The sequence below is a fragment of the Tenrec ecaudatus genome, chromosome 2 (genome assembly GCF_050624435.1).
Source record: "Tenrec ecaudatus isolate mTenEca1 chromosome 2, mTenEca1.hap1, whole genome shotgun sequence".
Lineage (NCBI taxonomy): Eukaryota > Metazoa > Chordata > Mammalia > Afrosoricida > Tenrecidae > Tenrec > Tenrec ecaudatus.
The window spans coordinates 278,196,182-278,211,462 of record NC_134531.1 but is presented as its reverse complement, the minus strand read 5'-3'; the positions used below and the strand labels follow the sequence as shown (position 1 = coordinate 278,211,462).

At 35.9% G+C, this 15,281-nt stretch overlaps 1 protein-coding gene and 1 non-coding gene across 3 annotated transcripts in view; one reads left to right on the top strand and one right to left on the bottom strand.

Moving 5' to 3' along the window:
- Nucleotides 1-15,281, bottom strand: part of USP25 (ubiquitin specific peptidase 25) — a 168,194-nt gene that overhangs the window by 116,238 nt on the left and 36,675 nt on the right. The window contains exon 3 of one of the 2 annotated variants that reach the window (XM_075542462.1): nt 13,124-13,268. In XM_075542462.1, coding sequence (XP_075398577.1) covers nt 13,124-13,268 — 145 coding nt within the window. Of the gene's footprint in view, nt 1-13,123; nt 13,269-15,281 lie in introns of those variants that run through there. The other variant, XM_075542463.1, reaches the window with a different exon arrangement.
- On the top strand, nt 6,933-7,065 carry LOC142442131 (small nucleolar RNA SNORA5). Its single transcript, XR_012783373.1, has one exon. It is a non-coding gene; the product is annotated as a small nucleolar RNA SNORA5 (small nucleolar RNA).

Here is a 15,281-nt window from a genome sequence, read left to right as displayed (position 1 = left end):
CAAAGATGCAGCCAAGAAAACTCTGGAGAAGAGTTCTACTTCTGTACCTCACGGTCTCACATGAGTCAGAATCAATTCAGTGATAAAGGTTTGACTTTACTTTTTCTATTTTAAACAAGCTACATCATCTGCAGTCCTTTTCACTTAAAATCGTGATTTTACTATGTGTGAAAACAAATGTTAAAATCTCAGAGTTCCTCATCAAACTAAGAAAACAGCCCTGCCGCTGCAAGTACTCAATTTTCTTCTGCTAAAGAATGACGGGTTCGGCTATTAACTAACACCGCTAATGATCCAGTCCCACTGCTACGGCAAACACTACAATTTTCAAATCTAATTCTCAATATAGTGATTCAAGTCCTTAACCTATCAAATGTCAATGTTGTCATCTCCCAGTACTCCCATTCAAACAGCGACAGGAACTATATCGTATTGTTGAGGAGGAGTGACAAGAACAATACAAGAAAATGAAATAGATATTTCTGCTATTACTTTACTTTTGGAGTGGGCAAAATTATAGGGGTAGGGTTTTTCCTCTCAACTTTTGTTATTTGCATTTTAGATACATCAAAATCTAAATTTGATTAAAAATTGATTTTTTTCTAAATTCTATTTTTACTCTAAAGTTTTACAAAAGGGAAAGGGCCAAAAGGATAACAGAGGAGAGTAGGCATCTATATATTATTATCTGCCTATAGGGTTTCAGATAACCATTAGAAACTAATGTTCTGACATTTAATAGGGAAAAAATACATATTTGGTTAGTTTTTAAAATCTACTCCTATTATAATTTACACTTTTCCTCAAAACAGCTTTGTAGAACATTACAAATACAAAAACAATTTCTGGCTGTGGAAAGTATACCAAAAGGTTAGTAGTGCAGTCCCACTAGTGGGTCCACGGAATAAAGACTTGGCGATCTGCTTCTGTTGTTGCTTTTGTCTGTCTGCTGGTCACTACTACTGAGTCATGCTCACAAAGTCGTGCCAAGCACTCTTACACTACACAGAATTTCTCATTGGAATGTCCAAAGCATGAGGCATTGAGAATTCTCTGTGCCCAAATTTAAATCCCAGAAATAAAAGTCTCCATTCTGTGCCCCCCCCTCAAAAAAATTACAGCCAAAATGTCGTAGATACTCGAGTATAAGCCCCCCTCCCAATATCAGCCAAGACACCTAATTTTATATTAAAAATTGCTGAAAAACTAAGCTTATACACGAGTATATACGGTAACCCTATTTCTACTCAGCCCTATACCGTGACTGTGAGTAAGAATTTGACTAGATGAAAATGGATTAGGTTTGGGAATTTTACAAACATTCAAATGCTGCATTCTTCTATCTAGTCTGGTGAAGAGACAGGAGGTTCAGGAAGGAAAACTATTTCCATAATACAACAGATCTTAAAAAGGACATGGAAAATAAGTAACATGAAAAAGTTATGGATGGATTTTTGAAATGCTGTACCAAATAAAGTCATACTAACTTGATTTAACATGTTTGAGCAACATCTACCTTGAGGCACTAAGAAGGATAAGACATCAGCTTGAGAAAAATGACCCTATCAGAACAACATGAAGTCTACCAAAATTGAAGGGGGCACAAACAGCAAGTTCATGGCAAAGCTTGGATGGAAGAATGGTGAAATATCGTACACTTAACGAAAAGTTTATGGACACTTAAGAAATTGGCAATGTACAAGTAGAAAATTCATTTAAAGAGGGATGAGACAATTTGAAGATGGAGCTGAAGCCGAAAAGCAGCAGAGAGCCAAGATCTCCATTGGTTCAGCTTACACAATTCTGGCGAAAAACTAAAATTGGAACCAACTTTCTGCTCCATGAGTACTTAAACTGTTAGGCCCAGATCAACTGCAGATAACAGCAGAGCTTTCAATAGAAATGTTAAACAACGAGGTGTCAAAGGGATCAGGTATCAGGCATCATCATCAGAACAAAGAAATCATATCATTGTGAATGAGGTGGGGAGTGCGGAGTAGAGACCAAGAGCCCATTTGTAAGCAATCGAACACCCCCTTACAGAGGCTCTTGAGGAGGAGACGACCCAGTCAGGGTGCTCCGTAGCAAGGCTAAAACACAACTTCCCTCTAGTTCCTAAATGCTTCCTCTCCCCACCCCCTCATCCCACTATCATGATCCCAGTTCTACCTTACAAATCTGGCTAGACCAGAGGAGGTACACCAGTACCGATAGGAACTGGAGACACAGGGAATCCAGGGCAGATGATCCCTTCAGGACCAGTGTGGTGTGAGTGACGATACTGGGAACGTAGAGGGAAGTTGAGTTGGAAACGAGGAACCAATTACAAGGATCTACATATAACCTCCCCCCTAAGGGGCGGACAACAGAAAAGTGGGTGAAGGGAGACGTCGGACAGGGCAAAATATGACAAAATAATAATTTATATAAATTATCTGGGTTTCATGAAAGAAGGGGGAGGAGAGGAAAAATGCAGAGCTGATGCCAGGGGCTTAAGTGGAGAGCAAATATTTTGAGAATGATGAGGACAATGAATGTACAAATGTGCTTTACACAATTGATGTATGTATGTCTTGTGATAAGAGTTGTATGAGCCCCTAATAAAATGATTTTTTTTTAAATCCTGAAGCACTGTAACAGGAGAGGAAACATGGCTTCACCAGCATGATCCTGAAGCCAACAGCACAATCCAAGCAAAGGCTAACAAGAAGTCAACATGGTCTTGTCCAAGCAAGAGATGATCAGTCAGGAGCAAAAATTGTGGCAATAGTTTGTTGGCATTCTCAAGGCACTTTGCTTGTTGACTTTCTATAGAGCTAAAAAATTATAATATCAGACTATTAGAAGAGAGTTTTAAAAAGATGATAGCCAAAGCTTTTGCAGAAATATACCCAGAAAGCTTCAACAGGGTGCTCTACCACCACTGCGATGCTCCTGCTCATCCCACTCCTCAAACAGGGAAATTTTGAGAGTTTTGACGGAAAAGTATTAGGTTTCCATCTTAAAATCCTGATTTAACCCCTTGACGTCTGTTCTCCAACATTTTAAATAGAACTTTAAAGGACATCCATTTCTCTTCAGTTAATAATATAGAAAAGGTTGCATTAACATGATTAAATATCCAGGATCTCAGTTCCTTGGTACTAAGATATTAGTTGCTTTTCCTTCTGTTATCACACTTGCATTATTGGTATAAAAACAATGCAGGTGAGACTGTTGCACATTAGTACAAATCAAGAACTAAATTATATGCATATGTGTTGCATTACAGTTATGCATGATCATTTTTTTATTAAAGTCAGTTTCACTTAAGAATCTGATGAAAAAGCAGTATTTAATTTTATTATTTACAGGTGCTTTTAACTTTCAGCATTGAAATGTGGAGTACACATAAATGATTGCTTCTATATAATCAAAGTATGTGCTTATCTAATGAAAATATATGTGCAATATTTTAAATAGCTAGCTGTTTTTCCACAATACTTGAAAACACAATTGATGCGCTATAGCTGTTCAGTAGTGAGCATTTAGCAGATACTTTCTCAAAAATGAACATTGTGAATCTGCTAATTGAAGAAACACAAATGAGTATCTATTCCCAATGATTAATTTTAAGCTCTCAAGTAAAAGTCAGAAGTTTGGAAAACTTGTTTCAACCACTGAGCTTTATATGTTCTCAGTACTTAAAAGGCTTTACTGGTAAGATCATTGGAAATGTTAGTATAGCTTTTCATTTAATAAAGAGGTTTTAACATTTAGAAGAAAATGTTTTCCAAACTACCAATGCAAAATCATTCTCAGTTTAAAAGATCTATTCAAAGAATACAACAAATTAATTTACTATAAAGAGTATTGAAAAGTCATAGGCATGATTTGTTTCTCTGATTGTACAATGATTTGCTGGATATGGCACTTCTAACCATAATTTGGTTAACACTCACCAAATGAACGGGTGGGATCATGAATGCAGGTTTGTAGGGATTCAGTGAGGGCCCTGGTCAGTTTGTCATCCTGCTAGGTTTAAAAAGAGCCATCTCAAAAGCAGGAATGGGAGATGTCATTACAATCAAGAAAGAAGTGACAGAAGCTGAGCTTGTTCTTTGGTTCCTGATTCCTGAGCCTTGAACCATCTCATCCAAGAGAAAGAAAACGGTGACACCATTGGAGCAACAGAGACTGGTGGTAAAAGCAACAGCAGCAGCACCAAGAGCCAGAACATGAGACAAAGTAGTGGGCTTTCCATCCCACTGACCAAGGTAAAGCTGAGTGCCTTCAGATAGGAGGCTCACTTGAAAAGTGGGTTTCTTTCAGACAATTAAAAGAAATGGGTTTGCAGACTCATGAAAAACGTAAGCCAGGGCTTTTGAATGGCGTCTTTTGGAGGATGGAGTGCCTTTGGGCATGTGTAGGCTGAAAGACAGAGGCTTGTAACACTTGCTTGAGTAGTTCAGAGGCCAAGGGGTCAGCTAGCTGAGCTGAGAAGTGACAGACCAGGCACGAACCAATCAGAAGACCTGGTCGTATGAGTGACACTAATAACCAGGGTACCAGAGCTACCATGGAATAGAAGGATGTCCCTTTTAATGGCATTTAATCTCTACTGTTGTGAGCATCCACAATATAGTACAGTCTTACAATTGACCCTGGCATTGCAACAAACATTAAGTAATCAATTAATTAATTAGATAAATAAATAGGTTACCTTACCCTGGGATAAGAGGATAAAACTGTTACTTGGCTGTATGGCGAACTGAAATTTCTTAATATGGCTCTTTATCCAGCTCTCTGTCACTCTCAGCAAATAATCAGGTGGAACTATGTAAATAAGATGTGAACACTAGCAGAGGGGACTGGTCAGTTTTGCCATTCACCTGGCTGTAAGAATAAGGCATCCCAGAAGCTGGAAGAGGTAATTCCCAGGACTCTCGAGGAAAAGCCACTACTACTGCACCGTTTCCAGACCCACTCCCTGCTCGACACAGTAGAGACAACAGAAGTCTGACCACTACAATCCCAGGGGCCCCACGGCAAGGGAACAACAAACACAGAGCACAGCATGGAAACTATGGGACTCTAAGGTTGAGCAGTAGGGCGGCTTTCGGCCCCATGGAGACCACATGCCAAGACACCACATGGCTGAGTACCACAGAGAGAGACATGGTTGCTGCTGTGAACACAAGATGATATTCCTAATGTTTTCTGATCCTGGTGTGTGGCAACCTATTGACTTCCCTAATAGACTCCCATAATCATGAGTCGTGTTTGAGTCTCTGTGTGCTGATGATCCCATTGCAAGAGCTCATGGAACCCAGCAGAGAAGCTGAATTAGTGGAGGAATGACTGGTGTAAGAACAGCTGAAAGGAGGACAGAGGGTGGAAGCAGGCCTTGTAACAACTTACCTTGGGCTGCTGTCGTGGAAGCAGTCAGTGTGGCGGCCTCCATGGTGTTTGTTAGTTTGTTTTTGCCCCTCAGACTAGAATAACTGGATTCATTGTCTACAACTTCTCCCATCCCTCCCAGAATCTCCAATAGTTAAGACGTTCGCGATAGTGGCAAAACTCTTATCCGCTGCAAACCTCTGCCAAAGGAATCTGAGTAAGTAACCCTTGTTATGAAGAAGTGCTATAAAGATGCAGTGGTTATGTCTTGGGCTGCGATCAGTAAGGTCTGCAGTTCAAAACCACCAGGCACTCCTTGGGAGAAAGACAGGGTTTTCTATTCCTGTAAAGAGTTACAGTCTCGGAAATCCACATGAGCAGTTTTACCCTGTCCTATAGGCCCCTTCAGTCAGACAAGACTTTGTGGAAGTGACTTTGTTTGGTTTCTCTTTTTTGAATGCTATAAAGGTTGACTGATGCCAGTCCTTAAGGACAAGTTAGGACTTAATCCTTCAAACATAGGGATAGTATATTATTTTTTGTACTTTCACTATAACAATTTTCTTCATGTTATTCAAAAAGGCTCTAACTTTCTATAGAAAATTTTAGAATATAGCAATCCTGAAAGCAGCCTTTTATAACCTATTTACATCCTAAATACAAATGCTTTTAAGACAAAATAGTAGAGCAAAATATTTCACCTAGAATAACTAAATCTGACTTATTTTTTCTGGATGAAGTAGAATAATAAGTTCTAAAAAAAACATGGCATGATGGGTGAAAGGAGACAGCAGTCAGTATATGAAAAAGAAAAGAATAATTTATAAATTATGAAAGGACCATGGAGGAGGGAGAACGAGGAAGGGAGGGAAATGAGGAGCTGATGTAGGGGCTCGAGTAGAAAGAATGTTTTTAAAAAGATGACAACTTATGTACAGATGTGTTTGACAAAATGCATATAGGTCTGAATTATAAGAGCTGTAAGAACCCCCAATAAAACTGGTTTTAAAAAAAAACATGGCATGAACTATTACTTTTAAAATTAAAAGAGAAAAGTCCACGAGTCTTTACATGCTTACATTTTAAAAGAACAAAAAATAAATACAGCTATAAACATTCCTAACTAGCAAGAATTCAATTAGAAAAATGCTCTTATAGAAATCCCTCATATACCCCTGTGCCAACTCAGATCCTTAGTAAAACAACGTCATTTTTAGCCACCACTCCTCCAGCGTGATGAGCACAATCCAGCAGTGCATGTGTGGAGTTAGTTGGACACCATGTGTACAAAATCATGTGAGATTAACTGTCATTATTTTCAAGAATGGCTTAAAATATTTTTCCTGTTCAGTCAAAGTATACATCAAACAAGAAACTCACCCTAATAAAGCTATCCTTTTCCAAATAAATTTGAGTAAAATACCAACTAAGCACTTCTCTACTTCCAAAATATATGAAATGTATAAGTTGTTTCTAACTTATAATTCATTTTCTCGTGGCCATAAAACACTATAAGAGAGGCTTCTAATTAAGTTCACAAAAAATTATTTCGCTGCAGCTGTGTCAAATTCAGTGCCTGCCCCACCCATGGCTGACACTGACCCAGAAGGCTGCCACAGAGACACTGTAACTCCTGGGCCCTGTTCCTCTGGTGAGGCTCGGGGATAAATTTTGTTACAGACATTGAAGGGAAAAAAAATTTATTTCGCACAAAATTAAAATATAATTTCATATGTGAATAATTGTTTTTGAAGGAAAAAATAGATTAATCTTCTGTTTGTCTCCTTATCTACATAAACTTAAGACACTTTTCTATTACTAAGCTAAGTTTATATTAACCACGAGCAGAGATAACTAGGCAGATGAGTGACATGAGAAGAATTTCTTTGAGGAGTTAGGAGTTAAGCGCAGAACAAGAGTTTGGAAAGAAATAATGAGAATACATACATTAGCAGCAACAATGGAAGGGGAAAGTGCGCATGGAACTGACAGGACTGCAAACTGAATAGTTGTTTTGACAAATTGGGAAAAACTATAAAAAACCAGGCCAACAAAGAATGGAGCGCTGTTAAGAGAAAAAGGCAGATACAAACATAGGGATGGTTAGCAGAAGATCAGAAATAAAAATCCTACCACCCTGGCTGCCATTCACACTACTTCTTCCACAGGTTTTTCCTGGCCATCCTTACCATTTATCTCTGTATATCCAAATAATATACTTCCCAAGATACTAGGCTGGGAAGAACTTTCTTCAGATGTTCCCAAGGTTCATTCCCATATTCAACTCAGACTGTATCCAAAACACATTTCCTGATAATTCTATCTTCTATCTAAAATACTGTACTTTCTGTCCCACCAAAAACTTCAACCCTGTACCGTGTTCCTTTAGCCTGCTCTTTTGCCCTTTATAAACTCACTACTATCTAACAATGTGTATTATTTACTGCCTGCTTCTGTCCATGAAAGCAGGAAGTATTAATCTGCTTGTTTAATGAGGTACAGTACCTAATAGTATATGTATATATATGATAGATGCAGAGCAAGACCTAGATCATGGAACAGAGATTTTAAAAAATCACTGACTTCATTTCATAGTAGCACTAATAAAAAGAGCATGTTTTTTTTCCATTAAAAGTTTGTTTTTCCTATTCAGTAAAAGGTTAGAGAGCGGTCTTTCTGTGATGAATGCATAATACCTGAACTGCCCACACAGTAGACAATGAATCACATATGACTACTACTGAGCATTTCAAATGCTTGGAAAGTGCAAACAAAGAATGGAATTTTGAATATTATTTAAATTTTTTTATACTTAAGTAGTCCCTGTGACTAGTGGCTAGCTTATTAAACAGCTCATTTTAAAAACCTAGTACTTTCAAAGATGGCTGCTAAAATTAAAACAGTGAAATGAGAGGTAAAGTGGGAAGCTTTGGCATTAATTTTACTATGCTTTCCAACTTGTATTCAGTAGCAAGTATTAAAATTTAGTATTCTACATGTATAAATTAAAAGTGTAAAGGCCAATGTCTACTGTTTGGTGTTAAAATTAACATAATTTTTAAGTTATGGAAGTAATGCTACAATGTGTGTCCAATATAATATTAAGTCTAATTGTATTTAAACAATTATAAATAATAACTTTTGTCACATTTTAGCATCTCATTTTTAAACTAACCATTACTGTTTGTAAATCATCAAAATAGTGCTATACAATTAGAATTTCTTTTAATTGATTTAACTTGCATTACAGTTTTTTCCTATCTAAACGAACTCAGCATTCAGTTGCTAAAAAGATAAACTGACAAGAATGGGATTTGGCGTCCCCTGTGGTATAAATCACATTTAGTCTGGCCAGGCAACACAGCCACAGCCAGCACTCTACCAAAGAACTCTTACATTTTCTTACTTTCTAAGCAATTCTTCCCAAATAATGTAGGGGTTTTTTTGTTTGTTTCTTAGCAAATAAAAAGTATACTGATTATAAATCTGTTAAGTCTGAGTTAACACTCAGTCCAATGTGTTACACTAATTTCTCTAAAACTTAAATTAATATGTGGCTTACTTTCTGTCTTAAAATTACCTACCCAAATCCCTCTTATCTTTTGATCCACACTTTGATTGCTCAACTGTAGCACATCTTGTTCTGGTACGCATATACTGTTTTTTTCCTGTTTCAAGAAAGTTCAAAAGAATTTAATGGTCAAGAAAGAAATAAAAAATACTCTATTCGATTTTAAAATGGGCAAAGCCGTGCACAGTGTGCTTATGGCCGTTTGTCTGGACTCAGACCTTCAGCCTCCCTAGAGCTGTGAGCACATCTGCAGCACGCAGCAGCATGCGTGGTGCACTCAGTCCATTTCTAGTCGGAGTTTGACTGGGACTCTCCCAAGCAACTATATGCCCTGGAGGTTTTCTAAAGATCAAATACTGATGTGGACCTTTGAGAGTATTAAGATATGGAAAAGTCCAAACCTTAACTTCACCACTTCTGAACTCATTACTATAGAAGTTGCAAGATTTTTTTAATCTTTTCTCTTCAAAGGTGAAAATGAAAACTGTGCTAAAGCATACACTTGTTCTATTAACTCAACTATAATTACTTCTTAAATATTATATGAATTCTGAAAAATATAAACATTCTTTAAATCAAGTTATATCATTTCTATACCCTATAATGCATCAGTGTAAACAAAAGTGAAAATATCCCCACAAGCCTAAATTTGACTTCTAGTGGATACGTTTTAAATTTTAATTTTTCTAATCACTAAAAACTATAGTTAGCTCACCCTAAGAAATATATATAAGTTATAAAGTTAGCAGTTATATACTATATCGTTTCAACAAAAAAGCACATGTAGTTCTCATGTAATAAGAATCATATTTCAAAATACTGATCTTATGTCAGCACTACAGCCAAATTGTGACATATTTAAAAAGTCAGTTCTTGCTCTAACCCTGGTTGTAAGGAATTTAATATATTTAAAATTTAAATAAATTTTAAGTAAGATAAATATCAACTTTCAAATAATAATGCATAACACACAAAATTTTTTAAATGCAAAAAAGGGCCATATTTCAAATAAGTAAAGTATGTATGATCAACTTTCAAGTACAAATATATGTTTTATAAAATAAAAATAAACACAAAAAAATCTATTTGTACAATTCCTTGAGAATTTACTCAGACTGATCATTTTATCACTCTAAAGTCCCTCAGAAGTTAGTTTTTTTATTCTCTCAAGAAACCTGCATTTTAATACATATTCATTTGCAATTACTTGCTTTTGCCCCAGAAGTAAATTTTGTCACACCAAGAATAACAAATACATTTAACAGTTAATTTCTTCCAAAAAACAATTTTGCAGTAATTTAAAGAACTTATTTTTTTTAATATTTGCTGAATGCCTATTTTATATTTTCAGTTTTAAAGTATGCAACACTGTATTATAGCCCCCCCAGGCCCCAAAAAAGACCCACACTGCCAATACACTCGATTCTGACCCACAGTGACCCAATGGGACAGACTAGGGCTGTCTCTGTGGGTCTCCAAGACTGCAACACTGTATGGGAGTAGAAAGTCGCATCTTCCTCCTGCACAGTGACTGGTGGTTTTAAACTGCTGACCTGCTAAGTAGCAAACCAACACTTAAGCAATATGCCACCAGGGCACCTACACTACATTATGACATTACTAAATTTAAATCCTGAATCAAGATTGTTTCCCAAAAGCAATTTTACTTCCTAATATTTTACAAACTTATTACAACCATGTTAAATGTAAAAGTATGATGTTTTACCTCATCAGCTATTTTGTCCTAATTTAATACTGCCAGTCTTGTTAAGATAATTGTCACATTAATCTTCTCATTTGTTTCTCAATAACTTCAAATCAATTTTATGGACACCTTCCTCAATTAGATAGTGAGAGTATTCTGGCTAGAAGGTTACAATCTTTTACATATAAGAAACCGCAACACCAAATCAGCTGACATGAAGTCAGAAATTCTGTTTCCATATTTTTTAGTAAAATAATGGAATTGCTTAGTACATATTTTTCAAGAGCTACATATATATATGTATATATATATATATATATATATATATATATATATATATATATACACTTTTTTTAATTATCAGCAAATGGGGGACAAGTCTTCTGAAAGTAGGTCACCAGCTGCCTAGAGGCACCGACTCATGCTTTTCTTTTCGCCTTATGACATTGTCACCATGCCTTTATTTGTTGGGCTTAACGATATTCATTGACTTCTTGCACAGCCAATAAATTTCTTCAAGAAAGCCATGTGATCTTTATTTTCACACACATACACACGCACACACACCTGTTACCTCAGAGTGAACCGTCTATGTTAAGAGTTTACACGTTCTCGTAGAACTCTTTTATTCTTTGAACTAGAACATGGAGGAAGTTCAATTTCCTGTTTCCAGTTATTCCTTTGCTTTTCTTTCATCTGCCTCACTAGTTTCCATGCCTACCCAGACACCACAACTGTGAAAGGTGTATTTCAAATATCAGTTTCTTCATTCTTTCTATGACCTCTTTTTTCCAACAAGTTTGTTAACCTTTTCCTCTTCCATTGGTTTTGAAGCAACTTTTCTACAATCAAACTATTATACATTATCAAACTATTCAGCAAACACTTTTGAGTACCTACATTGTGCCAAGCACTGATTTGGTATGCTTACAGGAATGTTAATAGCGCCTTGCCTATCAAGCTTCTAGTTTGTTAAAGAAGACAGGTGCAAGCAAATCATTGCAAAGTACCAGGTATGTGTTAATACAAAATTATGTGCTGGCTGCTGTTAAAGCACTAGCTAAAGCTCACACACTCTTTACAACACTAAAAGAAATTAGACTAGAAGGGAAGAACGAGCCAGAGGGAATTCCAGGTAGAAGGAGCAGCACTGATATAGATGGAGAAAAATGAAACAGCACTTGGAAGATCATCCAGGCATTTAAGAAGGGAAAAACAGTGAAACATAAAGTTAGAAAAGTAGATACAGGCCACGTTACAGTTCATCTTGAACTCAGATATAATCAATCGGGCCTATCTTAAATACATATATGTCCCCCATATTAACAACCTGTGTAAAAAGGTGTAATTCAATTTTGGATGACATAAGATTATTTACAGAGTAAAATTATTAAAACCATTGTTAAAAAATGAAAAGTAAAATAGATTATCAATAGATTAAAAACTAAGTGGTATTAAGTGTCCATCGATAGTTGCAAATAGCTATGTGAATGGGCGCTTTTATTTCTGGTTCCCAAACTCTGAGATGATCTATCAACAAACTCTGAAGCTCTCATCGAATATACTAATTAAAAGATCATTTTATTGGGGACTCTTATAACAGCTCTTATAACAATCCATACATCAGTTGTATCAAGCAGATCTGAATATATGTTGCCATCATTATTTTCTATACATTCACTTTCTATTGAACCCTTAGTATCAGGTCAAATATACTTTTCCTACCAAACCTCTTAAGTCAATAATGCATAAAACAAATGCTACATTTTTCTATCTAGCGCAGTTCTACTTTGATACCCATGGGTCACCATACAACATAAATGACTCAACAGAATCTGATATTGGTACTAAATTAATTTTTTTCTGTAGCACAGTTATTAAACCATTAGATAAGGACTTAAAAGTATTCTGAAAAATTCTAGGTGCTACAAACACTAGGTATAAGTGTCATGGAGAAAAATTAGGGGGTTAATAGAAAGTTTTTCGTATACCTTTTCCAAATTCATTTTATTAGTAGCAAGAGAAACTTGTTAAATGATAAACCTTTATCTAAAGGTTTCCAACATTAACTTATTATTTTTGTGAGAGAAAGGTACAATAAAGAAAGTACTCCCCTTTTAAAATAGCACAAAGGTTTTACTTCTACTTAAAACCCATTTTTAAAAATGTGTGTACCCATTGAAACTCTAGCAATTGGCTTTCTTTGGTAAATGAGACTTTTAACCAGTCCATATTTCAAAGCAATGAGTATTACATGACTTATTCTATGATAAAAATATGTAACTTAAATTCTTCTAATCTGAAAAAATACAATGCAGCTGATAAAAATAAATGCTCTTTTTAATTACACTAATTTTTTTAAAAAGATCAACTAAGATCTTCCACCTCAGCTATATAAAACTAAACACATCCCTAAAAAATATTTATATTATCTTCTATTAAAATATTGAGGGAAAAAGAAAACTTACTTGCATCTGCTTGGCTTCCCACACTGATGTAGCGATCATTTCCAGGAAGTGCTGTTTGGTAGTACGTTGTCTCCTCTTGCTGAGGGGTCTTAGCATTCTTTGAAGTAAGAAAAGCCACTGCTAATTCCAAGTTTCCATTACTATCCTTAAAAAATCAAGACAAGAAAATAAAATACTTTGGAATAACTCTGTATTGTTCTCACATGAACTCTGCAATTACCTCCAAAACAAGTAATACATAAAAGAAAAAAATCACTTTAAGAAATTATTTCTCTATGATTAAAATTTAATAGTGTGCTCATCTTAATTTGAACATTAAACCAACAGTGATACCAATGAATTGAAACTACTTATCCAAAGACAACAGCAATTCTGTAACTAATTTGCTACTTTTCCATCATTTTCATGTCTGCTTAAATAAAAAAGAAAATGAAAACATACTTTTAAATAAATGAATAAACTAAAAAAGATTTCAAGAAATAACCAGATCAAAGAGTACAAAGTTTCTATGTAAAAGAGTACTTCTGCAAGCAAGGTCACTAAAAGAAACTCCCTCTATGATGGTGATAAACCCACATACCACATACATGGCAACATTACTAAGTAAAATATCAAGAACTGCAGGAAGAAAACAGCAAAACTGTACTAAAGTTGGAGAGCCAATCAAGAAGCAGCTCACTCTTAGGAAAACTCAGTACTATCAAGATGGCAAATTTACCTAAGTTAAACATATGAATTTTACATAGTTCCCACCAACCACAGCATTTCTCGAAAAATTATTCTAAAGTTTGTATAGAAGACAGCTGATGCTAGAATAATCAACAGTTGCAGTAACAGCACAATTAATCAGACTGCTAATTGAAACATCAGAAAAGCCAAGTATTACTAATAAAGTTATACTTATAACAGAGCTAAAACATGTAAGGGGTATAGGCTTAAGAACTCCCGAATACAGAGTCAAACAGGAAGCTACAGAATGTGAACAAGAATGAAATGGCATAGTTTACATTACAAAAGGGTCGCTCTGGCTACACCGTGAAACAGACAATGGGGGAGACAGGGAAGAAGCAAAGAATAGAGATATTAAATGTGAGCTGTGATACACGTATGTAATACTTAAGTTTGAAAAGCACTATTACTTTATATTATCTTAGCTATGGCAATCATAAGATTAATAAAGGATTTCTAAAATATGAATATATACATACTATCGGTAGATAAGCACATTCATGTTGAAATAATTTATAACGATAGCTAATACTTATTGAGAGTGTGATGATAGAGGATAGCTAATACTAGATTAAACTAGAGTTACTGAAATAACCGAATTCCTGAGGAGGAATTCCCTGTAGAGGTCACAGCAGTATGCTCATTGAAACGGCGAAGACAATCAAATAATAACAAGGAAAGCTGTAGTGTCTACAGGGAGTAACATCTGGGAGGTTGTGGAGCACCTGCTGGGGGAGCAGTGAGGAGGTGGGCTGCCATCTGCACGGGCTCCACTTTGAAACCACCAGCGGCTCTGTGGGACAGCCTCCTTTCTACTCTGTAAACAGTTACCGTCTTGGAAACCCACAAGGGGTCGCTATGAGCCAGCACTGACTCGATGGCAGTGAGTTAGGTTTGGAGGATAAGCCCACGTGCGGCTCAAAGGCTATCATGAGCTGATAAACTGAACACAAGAATTCCCGAAATGGAAGGTCATTTCCTCTGGAAGGCGAAAAAAAAGGAAGGAAAGTCCTAAAATCAGGATTTGACATGTATGTAGCTAAGCAAAAGTAGACTCAGTGTCAGTAATAAGAGAGCTTCCAAAAGTTCATGGAAAACGGAATTAAAGGGTCAGGGAGAGTTTCCACAAACTTTTGAAGTTCCTTAGTATGAATGTGGAGGTCAATACATTATTAACAAAATATAGATTTATGCTAGGTAAAATCTAAGATTAAAACATAATAGCATCTATACAGCTAAGATTATAACTGAAGCTAAAGGAAAAACCAATAAGTAAAATTAGGTTCATATTACTTACCTACAAAGAAATGTGGACCACGATTGATTTGAGCTAAATTTCCACCACCACCACCCGAAAATAAATGAGTATCCAAAATTTGCCCCACAAAATAATTGACTATAATATTGCTTGATATAAAATGGCAATGAG